Source organism: Anopheles cruzii, chromosome 3 (assembly GCF_943734635.1).
Source record: "Anopheles cruzii chromosome 3, idAnoCruzAS_RS32_06, whole genome shotgun sequence".
Taxonomy (NCBI): Eukaryota; Metazoa; Arthropoda; class Insecta; order Diptera; family Culicidae; genus Anopheles; species Anopheles cruzii.
This window is the reverse complement of record NC_069145.1, coordinates 5,498,973-5,515,248: the sequence shown is the minus strand read 5'-3', so window position 1 is coordinate 5,515,248 and position 16,276 is coordinate 5,498,973. Positions and strand designations below refer to the sequence as shown.

Below are 16,276 nucleotides of genomic sequence, written 5' to 3'. Positions count from 1 at the left end.
ATCGCAGACAGAGGTTACACTGTGGTTGGCTGGGTTCGCTTTCACGCTTATTTTTGATTGATGTGGTTAGTTGTGTTGCTTCTGTAAGTGTGTGTGTGTGTGTGTGTGTGTGTGTGTGTGTGTATGCATGTAGCAACGAAACATTTATTGCGTTTCCGCGTCAGGCCTTTACTGCTCATCCGGTGGTGGCATCCGCTGGGACGCGGATCAGGTCCCTGCCGCCTGGGGGCAGTGGCGGCCACTGTGGAACGGAAATGGTTCGCGGGAGAGGTGATGATGGTGGTGGCTCTGGCGGTGGTGATGTTGGTGGCGGCATTCGTCGATTGCCGCTGGCAACAACCGGTAGCAGCACGGTGGTGCGTCGGTTCCGTGCACGGCTGTCGCCACCGTAGGCTAGCTGATGGCTAGTGACGATTGTTTCTCGGTATTTACAATGACCTGCACAATGTAACCGGGCACTATGCGGGCCTCATCGATGTGCATTTTATCACCTAATAATTTACCCCCGTAGAACCATCGCTGAGTAAATGCATCGATTCCCTCCTGAGCCTGTTGCCCGCAAAGGTTGACGGGATGCGCGGTACGGCACGGCATTAAGACGACGCCCAGTTAATGAGGTTCACGCACGCAACCGTCAAAGGTTCACAGGTGAATTCCGTAGGAACCGCCATCCGGTGGAAGGGACAATTGATTTCATACCGATGCGCGCGCGTTACGGTGCGAGCATTGTAAGCAGGAGAAAGGGAACAGACAATTGTGAAGTGTTAATAATAGATGTGGTACGACCCCGTGTGGGCACAAAAATGGACATTAAGTGGGTTCGTAGCCGCTATCGCTTGCGGCCTCACGGATCAATCGATACCGTGGGCAGTTTCGGGTGGATGAAACTTGATAGCGCGCCCGACCCGAGATTCGGGAGATCGATGAGCAATTGAGGGTGTACGCACCTGAAGTTTCTTTTTACATTGTCCGACTGTGTCTTTAGAATAAACTGGTAGCTTAACGTCTGTACAGGTTGACGATAGTCGGAGCTTCACAATTACTTCCGTACCTAAAAAACAGAGAAAGCAAGCGGAGGAGAAGAGATGCGTAAAGGTGTGTTGAGATCGTGACACACTCTCCCCACCCGGGGCAGCACTCACCACCGTCAACTGGTTCCGAGTATTCGGCGGGCGAATCGCGCCCATAGTCCTCCTTAACTATGTTGATAGGATATGATAAACAGTAGATCGGTAGCTTGTACTGTGAACCTAGTTCGTCGTAACACTCCGTGAGGTATCCGTTGGGGACCGAAATGTTGGCACCGTCCAGTATTGCCTGGGCGAGCTGAAAGTCGAGCGCTTCGGCAGCGCTCGTGGCCGCCCGCAGCGCGTCCCATATCTCCTTGCGGCCCTCGAAGGCCGGCGCCGTGTCCCAGAACTCGTCCCGTTTGCTCCGCAGCTGCCCCTCGGTTAATGGCACTTCCGATTTCCAGCGTATTGTCTCGTGACACAGCGGATGGTTCTTGCGCTGAACACCGACGAAACTGGATGTCGTCCCTGTACGGAATGGCAGATGGAAAGGCTAAAGGCGCGAACATGAAACGAACAACGGCTACTACTACAGAAACCGACAGGGGCCTGGAATTTACTACCCCATTAGAGAACCAGCTTGAGGGCGCCATTGACATCAATTTTGATCATTTTATTGATGAACTGAATAAAAGATTTTCCACATTTTATCCACGATCAGCACACGATCGACTCCGGACCGCTCCAAAGGCACACAATCCAAGCTTCGCAGTGGCTGGAAGTGCTAATTATTTGCGCTATCTTGGGGAGATAAGGGTACAGCTGAATCCCATTATCACTGCGCCCCTTGTCTCCCCCACCGTGGGGGGGTTCTGCGAACCAATACGTACTCCCCCGCAGATCAGCTGTTCGATCAGCCTTATTGAGCTACGAAAACTGGCCGACACTCTGGCCGCAAGTTGGACGTTTAACGAGAGCCGCGGAATTGGATGTGTGTTCCGAAAATACTCTACGCTCTACATTATTCAACGGCCACTGGCCACAGCAGCGCTCCATTCATGGGTAGGAGGGCGACGGAGGGAGTCGTAATTACTGGCACCTTCAACGTGCGCGAGTAATCGACCAGAAAAGGCATCTATAACCTTCTCCACCCAGTCAGCCAACGGTGGCTCCACAATAGATCAATATTTACATAAATCATCCTCGGGCCGCCACCAGTCGGCCGACGTCTCCGCCACCGACTCCGGCGCCGTGGTCACAATGGCCGCGTATCAGAGGGGTCTTACCTCGTGCACCGTCACCGTGCCTTATCACTCGCTTTCAATCGCGCACCGGGCAGATTCCGGGGACGCGATTAGCGTCAACGCGCGGTGGCAACGCACACACGGACGGACGGACGGACGGTGGTGGTGCACAAAAATCCTTGCACATGGCAAAACTCACACAGCCACCGCCCGCCCGCCCGATTCTCGATCCCTTCCGGTCGCACGGACGCGACGTGCGCAAATTTAAATCACGGGGCGCAGGGGCGGCGCCACCGCTACCCCCCGTCAAAAATGTGTCATTCACGCGGCACACCGCGCTGAACTAACAACGAAAATAGCATACAGCCCCACACAGCAGCAGCAGCCCGAGCAGACCGCGATCGTTGGCGCGATCGCTCGCGATATTAATGACTGAAACAAGTGTTTGAAGGACGTCCGCGAGTGGCGGACGAGTAAAAGTGGTTTCCCTTCCGCCTCCAGCGACGAGACGCGGCGGCGGCCGCAGTGAGGTGAACCCCTCGCCAACCCCAAAACCCGAAAGGCCGTCTTTGCGTAAGCGTCTTTAGCACGGAATTCGAACCGGAATCCATCGGACGGCGCTGTGGAAGATTAGAAAAAATCGAGCATCGATCGCTTAGAATGCGCGATCGTGGAGCGGAACTGGCGCGAGAGCTCCGTGGTTCTGTGTTGTTGTTGGTTGGCTGGGCGAACGCAAACACAAACCCGAAACGAAACCGAACCGGAACGGATCGGGAATCGGGAATTGGGAACGCATTTTAAAATTCACATCATGAGCGGCGCATGAATATGTGTGATTGAATGGCGATCCGAACGGTGCGTTCCGTTGCGAACCCCTCTCCTTTCGATTGATCGCCACCAGACACCGCCCTGGTGGCGAACGGCAGGGCGAATGAATATTTACGTCCGCCGGTCTTCGTCGCGGCGATGCAGAAGGCAAACCACAACAACAACCGGCCAAAAACGGCGCGTATGACGATGTGAATAATATGCTAATCCGGAAACCCGGGCCAGCCGCGCGCGGGATTCGTGTCTGGTTCCCGACGTACCCGACGTACCCGACGGGCACACTAGACTTACGGCACGGCAGCTAAGGGCACTACCGTACGTCCGTACGTACCCGTAACTGGTCGGGAGACATTGTTCGATCCGGTGTCCAGCGTTTCGTCGTTCCGGTTGATCCCGATGCAGTTTCCCATTTCCGGGCGCGTGACTCTGACTGGGCTTTTGGCGCGATTTCGGTTTTGTACAGTGCGGCTATTCTACTCCCTGATTAGGACGGGGATCCTTTGTCCGAGTATCCTTTCCGCCGATGAAATCCTTCAGTTTACGATGGCCTTAAACAGCACTTGCCGTTGTAGTTCGTTTAGTGCACGATCAGCCGTGCACGATTTCGGAGTATCGATTTGCTCGATGGTTGCTGCGATCGACTATCGGACTACGTTGACGGTTCTCTAGTCCCGCACACACACATTAACCAACACACTGATGCTGGTGCGCTGTGGTTGGTGCTCGCGGTTAGACCGCGGCATCGTTGCAGGATCGTTGCGGCCGGGCTGCGGTGATGTGATAGGGGCCGCTTCGTGATATTTGCATTTTATCGCGCACCGTTCATAACTAGCAAACGCGCGCGCGCACACACACACAAGGCGCCGCGTTTGAGAGCGTGCTAAGATCCGGGATTGGGCAATGCCTACTACAAGGATACCGGCAGCTTCCCGGTCACCACATCGCGGGGAACAGTGGGGATTGTAATTTTGCGAACCACCCGGATTACGACACCGAAAAACGAAAAACCCGAAAACGTAACCGAACGAAGCACCAGCACCGTCGTGCTTGGCCAGGGACCGCCAGGGGCAATGAGGCTGGTGGGTAGGTGGTGGTGGTGGTAAATAAAATCACTGCACGATGATTCTCGCGAAACTACGGGTAGGCAGAGAACGGACACGAGTGGTGCGCGCTAGTGCATATTTGCTCCTCCATCATCGACGTCTTCGTTTCCTAATTCTGCTACTTGCGCCACCGTCGGCGGTCATACTAAACCGTGTCAAGCGCGTAGCAAGTGCGAAGCGACCATATTTTCCGACCGACCGAATGACCGACAAAGCACCGTCGTCCGAATCGTCGAGCACCGTCGTCACGAGTTACTTCGGTGCTAGGAAGATGATTGCCCGTGTGGTGCGCCAAGCAGGAAGCGGTGGCGGTGGCGGCGGCGGACTGCACAGCCAGGCGAAGTGAGACACACCGTACGCGGCAATCACACACGGACCACGATTGCTGCTGCGAGATTGTGTGCCGAACTGTGTAACTCTCTATTCACGCACTGCGACGCGGCCGCTGCTTTTTGCGCTTTACGCAGCGATAGATAAACACACAAAGCAACCCGTGGCGTGAATGGGAAATTTATTCAATCAGAACGCACGACGATGAACAACCAACCTCTCGGCCTGCTGTCGAACTTTACGACTTATCGTTTTCCTTTTCTTTCTCACTCGCTCGCTGGTCCGCGTTGGACAGTTACACGATAAGTGTAACGCTCACGGTAACGCTAACGCTTGCTTCATGGATCTTCGCTCCGGAGCCTCCCAAGCGAGCAGTTAGTTCTCTGAGAATAAGTCGCCAAGTATTTCAACCCTTTGGGCGATTAGTCGGCAAATTGAAGCATTTTCACTGTATCTCCACCGAATTGGCTGTAGCAGTCGGTAAAATTCGCGTTTCGCGCTGCGTGAAACGTAATTTTCGTTCCAATTGTCATCGCGGTGCTCCAACTGTCAAACAGCTCTTGGCAAACACAGAGCGAAGGATTGTGTCCGCGCAACAAAAAACGAACAGAGAAAACATTATTTAACGCGACGAAAAAAGAAACTGTCGGAGTGCCGAAGGTACCGAACTAGTGCTATACGGACACTACGGAATCTAGCTACTCCCGGGCTGATCGCTGATAGTAAAAATAGTTTGCGTCTTGTGCGTCCCCCTCCATCGGAATCTCGGCACGCGCGCGGGACACAAAATGGCTCGCTCGGGAAGCCCTGGAGGGTACTCGAACTACGAGGACGACTCACTGTTTCAGAGTGCAGCCTTTACGCACGATATCAGCGAGCAGATGCGCGTACCGAAGCGGATCCGGGCCACCGGAGACTACTTTGACGATCGCGACGTGCTACCGAACGGGAACGGAGAGATCAATTCCTGGAACTATCACAACAAAATCGATATGACCGTTCCGGATCGTATCGTGGTGTTGGGACAGGATCAGCATTTGGGTAAGTCCCTTTTTGGCATGGCACTCCGTAAACACCCAACCTCCAACCCATTGGCTAACTGCGTGTGTGTGTGTGTCTGACGCGACGCAACCTTTTCCCCGGCAAAAGGGTGTTCCGGTTTTGAACTAACATTCCTTCCTCCTTCACATGCATTATCTTCTTTCGATCAATGTTCATCACTCACCTCACCGCAACCCGAACGGATATCTAATCGTGCCAGTTCTCACGTCAGGCACCAAATCGGCTCCGCGCGAAATAATGCTGGAAAACTCGATTCTACCGAAGGATCCGGGGTTCGTGCGCGTGTCCACTCCGCCGCGCGTCATTACGCTCAACGAGCACCATTTTCCCTCCGCGTCGGACGAGCCCGAAGAGAATGCCAAAGATAACCAACAGGACGACGACTATGGACCGGGCTCGCTGGAGTCGGTCGAGGATCCGAACAATAGTAGCGTTTTCTATTCCAGAGCAACCGCCTCGCACCCGCGCGGAGAGCACCCCACGAAGCGGTCCGCATTTTCCAAGTACAACCATGAGCTCACCCTGACTAGAAGGTACGGTCCCGGATCGGGTACGCGGATTCTTTTGGCGTACTACTGTTTTGTGTCATTTTTGCAGCATGCGCGAAGAGACACCCACTTTCGGGGGCAGCGTTGAGAATTTGACACCTTCCGAAGAATTGGCACAGCTTAGGCGCCAGGTGACGAGAATCAACCGTCGGCTCCTGACCATGGAGTTGGATATGGTGCAACGGAAGCAGCAAGAAAAGATCATCTACTGTGTCGGCATGGCTTACCTACTCTTTAGGACGTTCATGTGGCTGAGTCGGAAGTAGATCGATCCATCAGGTGCGCGCCCCGCAGTAACTTGACTCGCAGCACCCGGGCCGTGTGCTGACGAGGGGAAAAGTTGGTCCTAAAAACGAAAGATTTGAGCATGATGAGCGCGTGCTTTAATGCCGTACGACAAACTCTAATGGCCATCGAGAAGGGTGCGGATCGTGGCGAGAATAGAATGAGAAACGGAACTAGTCCGTGATGGCACAAATAAGCGCTACGGGGTTACTGAATGAGTTACGGGGTTTCCAAAAGGCAAGACGTTATTGGTTACAGCAAGAACCGGAATTCGTGTGATGGTGCAGGCTTCTTGGGGGGAAGGGGGCGCGTAATTGTACGAGCGAAAACCCGAGGGAACGGTTTTCTTTTTCGTAATTGGCAGAGGATACAAAAACGAAAGTATTTTTTTTTTCATACTAAACAAACGAGTGCTAGAAAAATAGATTTCCCAAATGTTTTTTTGTGTGTTTTCTACTCCCGTTGGCAGTTAGAATTAGGAGAGCGTAGCATTCTTACACATTTTTTATTACCTTTTCACCGATGGCCGCAGAGAAGTGCATACAGGTTTGCTGGTGACGATATTCCCATATTCTTTTTAAGTTATTCTATGAGCGATAAGATAAAGGAATCCCTTGATTGCAAATTTGCGGAAAAATATAAATATCGTTACGAATAAAGCGCTGTCGCCGCTGTGTGTGTTATCAGTGTTTCTATTGAGTGAGCAGATTGTGTTGGAAAGCGGATCATTCCTACGAACTGCCTTCGTGATACCGAGGGTCAAGCCTGAAAAAGGAGAAACCAGTTCCAACATATGGCTGGTTGTCCATGAAAGCAGTAAGCTTTTTCATGGCAGAAAAAATCATCTTTCATGCCGTAAAAAATAAGAGCAGTGCTTATGTTTAGAGCTTTGCTAGGAATTTAAACATTAACTTGTATCAAATACTCTCTGTCAACGGTCTCTTAAGCTGTAATCCTTAGTACATCTTCTTTTCGCCATGTTATCTGTGGCTACTAGATCTCCGTGATTGGTACTAGCTTGGTAAATAAAAAAAGAAAGCTAGTTCACCAAAAGGGTATTTTTCAGTGCGCTAGGCTTTTCTCGTCCGATTCTGTTTTGAACATTTGAATAAATTTCACGGAGGACAGTTTAGCCGTACGCGACCATCCACGTTCGATTGTCCGAAGCGTTACGAGCGTAACGCGTTAAAATCCAGTTGTCAATGAGGTTGCGTTTGCAGAACGTTGTCAAATCAGCATTTTTCGATCGCCGACAATTTTGTGAAAGTCATCGACAGCGTAAGAAAGGCACAACAGAATCGTATTCGTTCTGGTTATTTACTAGTTAGTTTCTTTCGGTGGATGAGTGATTATTTGCTAACAAGAGTGCTTCCAGCCAGCCACACCATGGTGAACATCACCTCAGCCGCGGGCATCATTTGCTTGCTGGACGAACCCGTCTCGGACCTGAAAGTATTCGCCCTCAACAAGCTCAACATGATAGTGGACGAGTTTTGGCCGGAAATCTCGGAAGCGGCCGAAAAGATCGAAATGCTGCACGAGGACAAGGGCTTCTCGCACCACGAGCTGGCTGCGCTGGTGGCGTCGAAAGTGTACTATCATCTCGGTTCGTTCGAAGATTCCCTCACGTATGCGCTCGGTGCGGGCGATCTGTTCGATGTGAATGCACGCAGCGAGTACGTGGACACGATCATTGCCAAGTGCATCGATCACTACACGCAGCTGCGGGTGGCGATGGTGGAGGCGCAGGAAGCGAACCGCGAACCGAAACCTATCGACAGCCGACTGGAAGCGATCGTTAACCGTATGATTCAGCGCTGCCTCGAGGATGGCCAGTACAAGCAGGCGCTCGGGATCGCACTCGAAACCCGCCGGATGGATATTGTGGAATCGTCGATCATGAAGGCGGACGATGTGCCCGGTATGCTGGCGTACGCGTTCCAGGTGACGATGAGCTTCATCCAGAACCGTGGCTTCCGCAACACGGTGCTCCGGTGTCTGGTGGGTCTGTACCGCAATGCCGGCGTGCCGGACTTCGTCAACATGTGCCAATGTTTGATTTTCCTCGAGGATCCACTGGCGGTGGCCGAGCTGCTCGACGGTCTTACAAAGGACGGCGATGCGGCGGTCCTGATGGCGTACCAGATTGCCTTCGATCTGTACGAATCGGCCACCCAACAGTACCTTGGCCAGGTGCTGCAAGCCCTCAAGGCGACGGCCCCGATTCCTTCGGCTCTGATTTCCAACTTTAAGCCCCAAGGCACCACGGCCACGGGTGCGACGGTGGAAGTGAAACAGGAACCGAAAGACGAAGAGGAGCAGCCGCTGATCGAGACGAAAGTGGAACGCACCCTGGACAGTTTGAACGAAGCGGAAAAGGTGCACCAGAAGAACATCGAGAAGCTGGCGAGCATTCTCTCGGGCGAGGTGTCGATCGAGCTGCAGCTTCAGTTCCTGATTCGCAGTAACCACGCCGATCTGCAGATCCTGCGGGCCACCAAGGAAGCGGTGCGCGTTTCAATCTGTCACACGGCCACCGTCATCGCGAACGCTTTCATGCACAGCGGCACGACGAGCGATCAGTTTTTGCGCGACAATCTCGAGTGGTTGGCCCGAGCCACGAACTGGGCCAAACTGACGGCGACGGCTTCGCTCGGCGTAATCCACCGTGGGCACGAGACGGACTCGTTGGCCCTGATGCAGAGCTACCTGCCGAAGGAGAGCGGCCCCAGCTCGGGATACTCCGAAGGTGGCGGTCTGTACGCGCTCGGCCTCATTCACGCCAACCATGGCGCAAACATCATCGACTATCTGCTGCAGCAGCTGAAGGATGCGCAGAATGAAAACGTCCGACACGGCGGATGCCTCGGGTTGGGGCTGGCCGCGATGGGAACGCACCGGCAGGATGTGTACGAGCAGCTGAAGTTTAACCTGTACCAGGACGATGCGGTTACGGGCGAGGCGGCCGGCATTGCGATGGGAATGCTGATGCTGGGCTCGAAGCACGCGCAAGCGATCGAAGACATGGTTTCGTACGCGCAGGAGACGCAGCACGAAAAGATTCTGCGTGGCCTGGCGGTAGGCATATCGCTGACGATGTACGCTCGGCTGGAGGAAGCGGATGCGCTGGTGGCCTCACTGTCGAACGATAAGGATCCGGTGCTGCGTCGTAGCGGCATGTACACCCTCGCGATGGCATACTGTGGCACGGGCCACAATCAGGCCATCCGCAAGTTGCTGCACGTGGCGGTGAGCGATGTGAACGATGACGTACGGCGTGCGGCCGTAACGGCCATCGGATTCATACTGTTCCGTTCGCCGGAACAGTGCCCTTCGGTTGTGTCGCTGCTGGCTGAATCCTACAATCCGCACGTTCGTTACGGAGCCGCGATGGCGCTGGGTATTGCGTGCGCTGGCACGGGGTCGCGCGAAGCAATTGCCCTGCTCGAACCGATGGCAAAGTTCGATCCGGTTAACTTTGTCCGCCAGGGTGCACTGATCGCATCGGCCATGATACTGATCCAGCAGACCGATCAAACCTGCCCGAAGGTGACATTCTTCCGCCAGCTGTACACGCAAGTGATCACCAACAAGCACGAGGACGTGATGGCCAAGTACGGGGCGATCCTGGCGCAAGGTATCATCGATGCCGGTGGCCGCAACGTAACCGTAAGCCTACAGTCCCGCACGGGCCACACGAACCTGCAGGCCGTGGTGGGAATGCTGGTGTTTACCCAGTACTGGTACTGGTTCCCGTTGGCGCACTGTTTGTCGCTCGCCTTCACACCCACCTGTCTGATTGCGCTCAACTCCGATCTGAAGATGCCGAAGATTGACTTGAAGTCGGCTGCCAGGCCCTCGCTGTACGCCTATCCGGCACCGCTCGAGGAGAAGAAGCGCGAGGAACGTGAAAAGGTGACGACGGCCGTCCTGTCGATCGCGGCCCGTGCCAAGCGTCGCGAGGGAGACAAGAAGAAGGACACTGCCTCTGCGACCGCCGCTTCCCCGAGCGGATCCACCGGTGAGAGCAAGATGGAGGTAGATGAGGACGCCACTACGAGTGCTACGAAGGACGAAAAGCCGAAGGAGGACACGAAAACTCCGAGCCCCGCAAAGGACGAGACGAAGAAGAAAGACAAAACGGCGGCCGCTGCATCACCTGCACCGGCAGCAGGCGAGGAGGCGACCGCGGCAGTATCGGCCACTGATAAAACGACGGACAAGAAGGTGCCGAAGGAACCGGAGCCAAGCTTTGAAATTCTGTCGAATCCGGCCCGCATTATGCGCCAGCAACTCAAGGTGATCAGTATCGCGGAAGGAACGCCCTACAGCCCGCTGAAGGACGTTACGATTGGTGGCATCGTGATGATGAAACACACGGCGGGCGGTGAGCAACTGCTGGTGGAACCGGTTGCCGCCTGCGGTCCGAAGAACGATGATCTTAAAGAACCGGAAGCACCGGAACCGTTCGAGTACGTTGAAGATGATGCTTAAGGCTGGCCTCTCCGTAGGTGCGTCGTACGTGTAAGTTTTTCGATATTGTAAGCTGCTTATCTGCAAAATGAATAAAATGTTTGAAAAGGAAGCATTGCTCTGTGGAAGTGATTTTATTTCGGTAACCGCTTGACAAGCTTCAACTCGTGCGTTAACCAGATGGCCATCGAGAGCAGTATCAACGAACCGGACTGGTGGCTGGCAGCCAGCGGAACGGGCACGTACGTTAGGAGTGTGGTGATCCCCAGTACAACCTGTAGCCAGCCCATGGCGGCCACAGCCGTGGCTGCACGGTAGGCACGCGGCGGCAGCACCCGTTGGCGTGATATCAAAAACATCCCGGTGATCAGCGTTAAGGTAGCCGTTCCGAGCACCCGATGATCGAACTGAACCGTGGTTGGGTTCTCGGTAAAGTTGCGCAGCGTCGGCGAGAGGGCCAGAATGTCGCTCGGTATCCAGCGGTCGGCCATCTTCGGGAACGAGTTGTAGATCAGACCTGCGTCCAGTCCGGCTACGAACGCTCCGGATAGTGCGGTGAAAAAGACGGCTGCTTTCGTGGCGTGTGCGAGTCCCTTAAAGCGGAATGTGGCGGCCGGGATTTGGCCGATCAGTTTTTGTGCCGGCAGTAGCTTGTCGAGTGCTGACCAAAGGAACAGGGCGTACAGTACGAACGCGAACCCGAGATGGGTAGCCAATCGGTACTGTGAGACCCGTGGCACATCGCTCTCTTCGTGGAACCGATCCTCGAGGCCGGACTTAACCATGTACCAGCCCATCAGACCCTGCAGTCCGATCAGTGCGCCGAACGCGAGCACCCGCACTTTCATGGGGCGCGCAAAGTATCCTTTGGTCCAGAAGTAGATCGCGGGCAGGGCGTAGAACGCTCCGATGGCTCGGCCCCACATACGGTGACCGTACTCCATGTACCAGATCATTTTAAAATCCTGCAGAGTCATGCCTTTATTTTTCCTACAAAAGAAAGGACAATTATTATCCAACACACGGCGTCGAATTTATTCAGCTTACAGTTTGAATTCCGGAAACTGTTGGTACTTTTCGAACTCCTCGGCCCATTCGCTGTTCGTTCGGGGCATCTTCTCACCAAGCAATTTCCAGGTGACCATCGAAAGGCCCGATTCGGTTAACCGAGTCACTCCGCCTGACCGTGCGCAGCGGCATTCAAGTGGGCAGCGTGTAGGCAGAAACAAAATAGAAATAAGTGAACCGTTCTTTAATTTATTGCCTGCCCGTTCTCTTTACAATTTCCTCCATCACAACACAAACGCAGTGTACCAGAAAGGCATAGAGCCCTGTCCCACCTAGCACAACGGCCACGAAAACCATCCCGGTGCATCCGAGAAGCCAGTATCCCACCGCTTTGCTGCCCTTCTCGGGTGGGTTCGATTTGGTGCAGTATCGGCTGATACAAGCGCGGAGTGTCCTCCCGCCCGATAGCAGACCACCGGACTGTTGGAAAGGTTGAGTTCACACTCAGTTACTAGGTGCAATTCAGGGTTGGCCGATGCCCGTTACCTTCGTTGCATCACGGAGCAGAATGCCTCCACCAGGCGAAGATCCGGATTTGACTAGAAGCGTGCCGCTCGCAAACGACCTCGCTGGGGGGCCGAGTGTTTTAAATGCCGCAAATTTACTGCACCCATTCGGTCCGCTCCGGAGCAAACAGGATGAAATGCGTAAACAATTTAACATTGCTTATTTAATACTTTACACTTTAAAATACACTTTGGAGAAAAGATTGCGAAATATTTTCATTGGTTACCGGCTAAAGTGCGAACGTCATATTTTGACAGCTCGTACAGGGTGTCTGTGTTTTGGAAAAGAAAACTAAGAACTAGAAGAAATGCAAACCTGACTTTTGAAACTTACCTTTCTCAACCGAAACTGACCATTTCTTAACTGCCGGCTTTTTTGCTTTTTGCCCTAATCTAAGGTCGCATTTTCCATTATCAGTTACATTCCGGGTCAATTAAGTGTTCTAAACTGTCCAAAAACTAACTAGTAAAATGATTGACAACACTGAAATGATGGTAAGTAAAGTGTAACTAGAAACGCGGTATGCAAACTACGCTTGCTTATGGTACGCTTGTCTTCCAGATTCCCGCCGTTCTGGAGTGCCACCAGTATACGGTTCAATCGGCCTCCGAATCATTCCTGAGCTATGTGATGAAGCACAAGACCACGCTTATCGATTCGGTGAAGCTGCTCCCGAAGGATGAAGCGACGAACGAGATCGAGCTGGCGTTGAAATTTATGCAGCACTACATGGAGGATTTGGATGACGACGGTCTTCTCGATGAACCGCAAGCAAAGCACCGGGTGCTGATCGATCGCCGTAAATCTCTGTTCGAAATACTGCTCGATCTGCACTCGGCCATGAGGGCCACTTGCGTCGGTTTTGCACTGTATTTCTACGGCGATAATCCCATTCCCGGCGACTTCATCAATTTGCTGCTGCAGTTCCCGGGTTTCGCTGCCTCCGACGAGCAGCTAACCTTGACGGCCGGGATTCCGCTGCATTTGGCTTACTGCACAATGGTGGTGTTCGAATCGGGCGATCTTGAGTCGGCCAGCGATCGATTGGCTCTCGCGTGGTCCACCAACTGCGCACCCTGGGCTATCCGCAACGTGCTGATCCAGGAATCGATTAAGGATGAATTTGTTGAGCTGGTCCGGTCGAAGTTGAAACCGTTCACGGACAGCCAAAAACGTTTTCTGGAGGATCCGCTTAAGCGAGCAATCGATGCAGCGAACCAACTGGGTGCCCAGCTGGTGCAGAGCGCGTCCGATGAGAGTCCTACCAAACCAACGCTTGCCTTCTTACCGGGAGTTCAGTATTTGCTGTCGGTGGGCACCTCGTTGAAGGCATCCATGTCGGCTCCGATTGTGATGCTGAACGTTTTTCGCACTGCCAAGGAAGCAGTTACATTGGTCAACCGCAACCACGGTGGATCGGTGTCCCTCTGGACGGAGGACCTGTCGCTGACGTTCGAGGTTGCGTACGGATTGCGCTGTGGAACCGTCTGGGTGAACAGCTACGCCGAACTGAACCCCGAGTGTCCGTACACATTCCGGGCGCATGATTTCACGTACGGTTCGCAGTACGCCGTTTGCGAGAAGAAGGTAAAGACGGTGTTTGCACCAACGGTTAGCACACCGGTGAACGATGTCGAGAGGAACAAAAGAGCCATCCAAAGTCTCGGAACGTACGAGGCGGATACGCGTCTCTATCGCAGCCACACCGTTCTCGTGAAACAGGGTATCCACTATGAAATTACCAAAATGCGGACGGACTTGGAATCGTACGGTAACGGCTGTCGTTTGGCGATAGTAGATAACTTTTGGAATACGTACGTGCCGCTGGAAGGGAACGATAGGCTACAGGTGCTAGACACCGTGCACAACCAGCGCAAAGTAATCTGCATTCCGTTCGGAGTTACCTTCGCCAACTGAAACAGCACATTCTGCGTGATGCTTGGCTTTCTGCGAGGTGGCGAATGTGGCGTGAATCAATGTTTGTTAAATAAACGATACTATCCATATATATCAGGGGCAATTGTTTTTAAACATTTTTCTTTCAAATGAGTGAAAATGAGATATTGAACTCCTTTTACTTTCGTAGCTACAATAGCTTTTGCGAAACGGCTTTTTTCATACTTTACCACTATCGTTTTCTTTTATATTTATAGGAATTGAAATGGCAGTTCCGAAAACTATGCATTACGTACAAATCATAAACCAAAGTGGATTGTACAGATTTAATTACACGGTGAGCCTGTAGAAAAATTAGGCAAGAGACCGTTGTGAAAGTCAGTCGTGATCGTACTGTCGTTCTGATCGGATCGATCGTACTTTTGTTGCTCCGGCTTCGGCAGCAATATTCAAGACACCTAAAAGAACGCAGACCGGATGTCTTTTGTTCACAGCCCGGCGTGCCGGTTCGGGCGGTTTTTTTGTACCGGCCAATTTTCTGCGAACTGGACATAGGGCTGTTTTCTGTGTGTGTGTGTGTGCATGTGTGGAGGAAATCCCGAAACGTTTTGAAGTCGGGAAGTGCTTTGGACCCATTCACGAGTGCCAAACAGACAGCCGCGGCTAGGAACAGGAATGTTCATGTTTTCCCGTGTAAACTGTAACTTCGCCTCACGCGCGTCAGGTTTTTTCTCGTTTTGTGTCAATCGACGGTTTCACCAAAATCGCGTCACATGATGGAGTTCCAAGAAAATTTTTAGCAGGAACTCTTTGGAAGTTTGGAAGGCAATGTTTGTGGTGTGTGACAGAATAGAATAGTTTGCGTAGAGGTACTCAGTAAAAAGTACCAACAGGAGGAGAAGGCGGAACAGTGAATTGAGATACAAATATGAAATCCTACCATCACATCACCCCTTCATTACCACAGTACCATCAATATAAGCTAAGTATCATTCATCGTTATATTGGTAAAATCAATTTCAACTCAGTTCTGTCGTATTCAACTCAGCGAAATTAAATTTATTTGAAACTTTAGGGATAATTGGTTTGTGATCGTCAAAAGAAGACGATAAATAGGCTTTTGCAGCCCAAAGGCCCTAAACATAATACAAACAAACAACAGCATATGAAATTTACAATTCGATTTACCTTGCCGGTTAAAATTTTCAAGAGATCTGGGAAAGACGCCCAGATTTTTACCGGAGAACGACCAAGCAGTAAAGTCGGAAAAAATTAAATAGGACAAAAGAAATTTCGATTGAGTTGGATTGGAACGAACTGTTTGAATTTTAGTATTATTATTAGTATTACTATATCATACCTTATTATATGTCTTGAAATCTTATTATTATATTATTATATCAATTTATACTATATATGCTACATTACATTATACTATATTGACTTGAATCGGAATTTATTATTTCACACTATATAAACATAATTTACCTAAATTAATGCTATATTAAATTAGACTAAGCTACAGTTCAAATTGTTTCCATTTCAATTCAGTTCAGACAACTTCAAAATAATCATCGCATCATAGCTTACCATCTCAACACCATAAAATAGTAAAGGAACACTTCAATTTCTTCGCCGGTTATAATATTCATGGGACCTGGGATAGACGCCCAGAAATCTACCGGATAACGACCGAGCAACCAATTGAAGAGTACTTACTATAAATAATGAAATTCCAATGTAGCTGATTTGGAATGGAATACCTAGAACTTCTTAGTTTAAGACCATTATCACTATTTTATTAGTAATATAAGCGTTAATTTTAAAGAAAATTCAAGCTAGTTTCTATCCCTAACCTTCTTCGGCTCAGCTCAATCGATTTAAACTCAAAATTAATAACTTAAATCAACACTTTAAAGCAA

General features: G+C 51.6%; 5 protein-coding genes across 8 annotated transcripts; 3 read left to right on the top strand and 2 right to left on the bottom strand.

The window, feature by feature from the left end:
- Nucleotides 1–299: 299 nt before the first annotated feature.
- LOC128272645 (ubiquitin domain-containing protein 1) lies at nucleotides 300–4,655 on the bottom strand. 2 transcript variants are annotated; one of them, XM_053010487.1, is made up of 4 exons: nucleotides 3,410–4,655; nucleotides 1,143–1,525; nucleotides 948–1,051; nucleotides 300–549 (listed from the first exon to the last, which is right to left on the bottom strand). In XM_053010487.1, the coding sequence occupies exons 1-4, from the start codon at nucleotides 3,490–3,492 to the stop codon at nucleotides 394–396; spliced, it is 726 nt and encodes a 241-aa protein (XP_052866447.1). In that variant the 5' UTR covers nucleotides 3,493–4,655; the 3' UTR covers nucleotides 300–393. The 2 variants fall into 2 exon arrangements, with proteins under 2 accessions (XP_052866447.1, XP_052866445.1); XM_053010485.1 differs by having other exon boundaries at nucleotides 1,143–1,538; nucleotides 3,414–4,655.
- A 445-nt stretch (nucleotides 4,656–5,100) lies between these two features.
- Nucleotides 5,101–6,434, top strand: LOC128272131 (transport and Golgi organization protein 11). 2 transcript variants are annotated; one of them, XM_053009880.1, is made up of 3 exons: nucleotides 5,101–5,556; nucleotides 5,789–6,110; nucleotides 6,175–6,434. In XM_053009880.1, the coding sequence occupies exons 1-3, from the start codon at nucleotides 5,304–5,306 to the stop codon at nucleotides 6,389–6,391; spliced, it is 792 nt and encodes a 263-aa protein (XP_052865840.1). In that variant the 5' UTR covers nucleotides 5,101–5,303; the 3' UTR covers nucleotides 6,392–6,434. The 2 variants fall into 2 exon arrangements, with proteins under 2 accessions (XP_052865840.1, XP_052865839.1); XM_053009879.1 differs by having other exon boundaries at nucleotides 5,777–6,110.
- A 1,248-nt stretch (nucleotides 6,435–7,682) lies between these two features.
- Nucleotides 7,683–10,958, top strand: LOC128275119 (26S proteasome non-ATPase regulatory subunit 1). Of its 2 annotated transcripts, XM_053013517.1 has the most exons (2): nucleotides 7,683–10,394; nucleotides 10,437–10,958. In XM_053013517.1, the coding sequence occupies exons 1-2, from the start codon at nucleotides 7,752–7,754 to the stop codon at nucleotides 10,902–10,904; spliced, it is 3,111 nt and encodes a 1,036-aa protein (XP_052869477.1). In that variant the 5' UTR covers nucleotides 7,683–7,751; the 3' UTR covers nucleotides 10,905–10,958. The 2 variants fall into 2 exon arrangements, with proteins under 2 accessions (XP_052869477.1, XP_052869476.1); XM_053013516.1 differs by having other exon boundaries at nucleotides 7,683–10,958.
- Nucleotides 10,959–11,017: 59 nt separating this feature from the next.
- LOC128273537 (cytochrome c oxidase assembly protein COX15 homolog) lies at nucleotides 11,018–12,614 on the bottom strand. Its single transcript, XM_053011528.1, has 4 exons — nucleotides 12,438–12,614; nucleotides 12,224–12,371; nucleotides 11,931–12,063; nucleotides 11,018–11,873 (listed from the first exon to the last, which is right to left on the bottom strand). Exons 1-4 carry the CDS (start codon nucleotides 12,612–12,614, stop codon nucleotides 11,018–11,020), a joined length of 1,314 nt encoding a protein of 437 aa, XP_052867488.1.
- A 197-nt stretch (nucleotides 12,615–12,811) lies between these two features.
- On the top strand, nucleotides 12,812–14,375 carry LOC128274036 (uncharacterized). Its single transcript, XM_053012120.1, has 2 exons — nucleotides 12,812–12,952; nucleotides 13,020–14,375. Exons 1-2 carry the CDS (start codon nucleotides 12,929–12,931, stop codon nucleotides 14,373–14,375), a joined length of 1,380 nt encoding a protein of 459 aa, XP_052868080.1. The 5' UTR covers nucleotides 12,812–12,928.
- The last annotated feature ends 1,901 nt before the right edge of the window (nucleotides 14,376–16,276 follow it).

Excerpts from the sequence above, each read along its gene's own strand:
- LOC128275119 (XM_053013516.1), top strand. The coding sequence starts at position 7,752 with ATGAGTGATTATTTGCTAACAAGAGTGCTTCCAGCCAGCCACACCATG.
- LOC128273537 (XM_053011528.1), bottom strand. The coding sequence starts at position 12,614 with ATGTTAAATTGTTTACGCATTTCATCCTGTTTGCTCCGGAGCGGACCG. Across the intron at positions 12,372-12,437 it reads TGCTCCGTGATGCAACGAAG|TCCGGTGGTCTGCTATCGGG; the intron begins GTAACGGGCATC and ends CCTTTCCAACAG. Across the intron at positions 12,064-12,223 it reads TTTCGTGGCCGTTGTGCTAG|GCGGAGTGACTCGGTTAACC; the intron begins GTGGGACAGGGC and ends GCGCACGGTCAG.
- LOC128274036 (XM_053012120.1), top strand. The coding sequence starts at position 12,929 with ATGATTGACAACACTGAAATGATG. Across the intron at positions 12,953-13,019 it reads TTGACAACACTGAAATGATG|ATTCCCGCCGTTCTGGAGTG; the intron begins GTAAGTAAAGTG and ends CTTGTCTTCCAG.
- LOC128272131 (XM_053009879.1), top strand. The coding sequence starts at position 5,304 with ATGGCTCGCTCGGGAAGCCCTGGAGGGTACTCGAACTACGAGGACGAC. Across the intron at positions 5,557-5,776 it reads GGGACAGGATCAGCATTTGG|TTCTCACGTCAGGCACCAAA; the intron begins GTAAGTCCCTTT and ends TAATCGTGCCAG. Across the intron at positions 6,111-6,174 it reads GAGCTCACCCTGACTAGAAG|CATGCGCGAAGAGACACCCA; the intron begins GTACGGTCCCGG and ends TCATTTTTGCAG.
- LOC128272645 (XM_053010485.1), bottom strand. The coding sequence starts at position 3,492 with ATGGGAAACTGCATCGGGATCAACCGGAACGACGAAACGCTGGACACC. Across the intron at positions 1,052-1,142 it reads CTCGGAACCAGTTGACGGTG|GTACGGAAGTAATTGTGAAG; the intron begins GTGAGTGCTGCC and ends TCTGTTTTTTAG. Across the intron at positions 550-947 it reads AATGTAAAAAGAAACTTCAG|GCTCAGGAGGGAATCGATGC; the intron begins GTGCGTACACCC and ends TGCGGGCAACAG.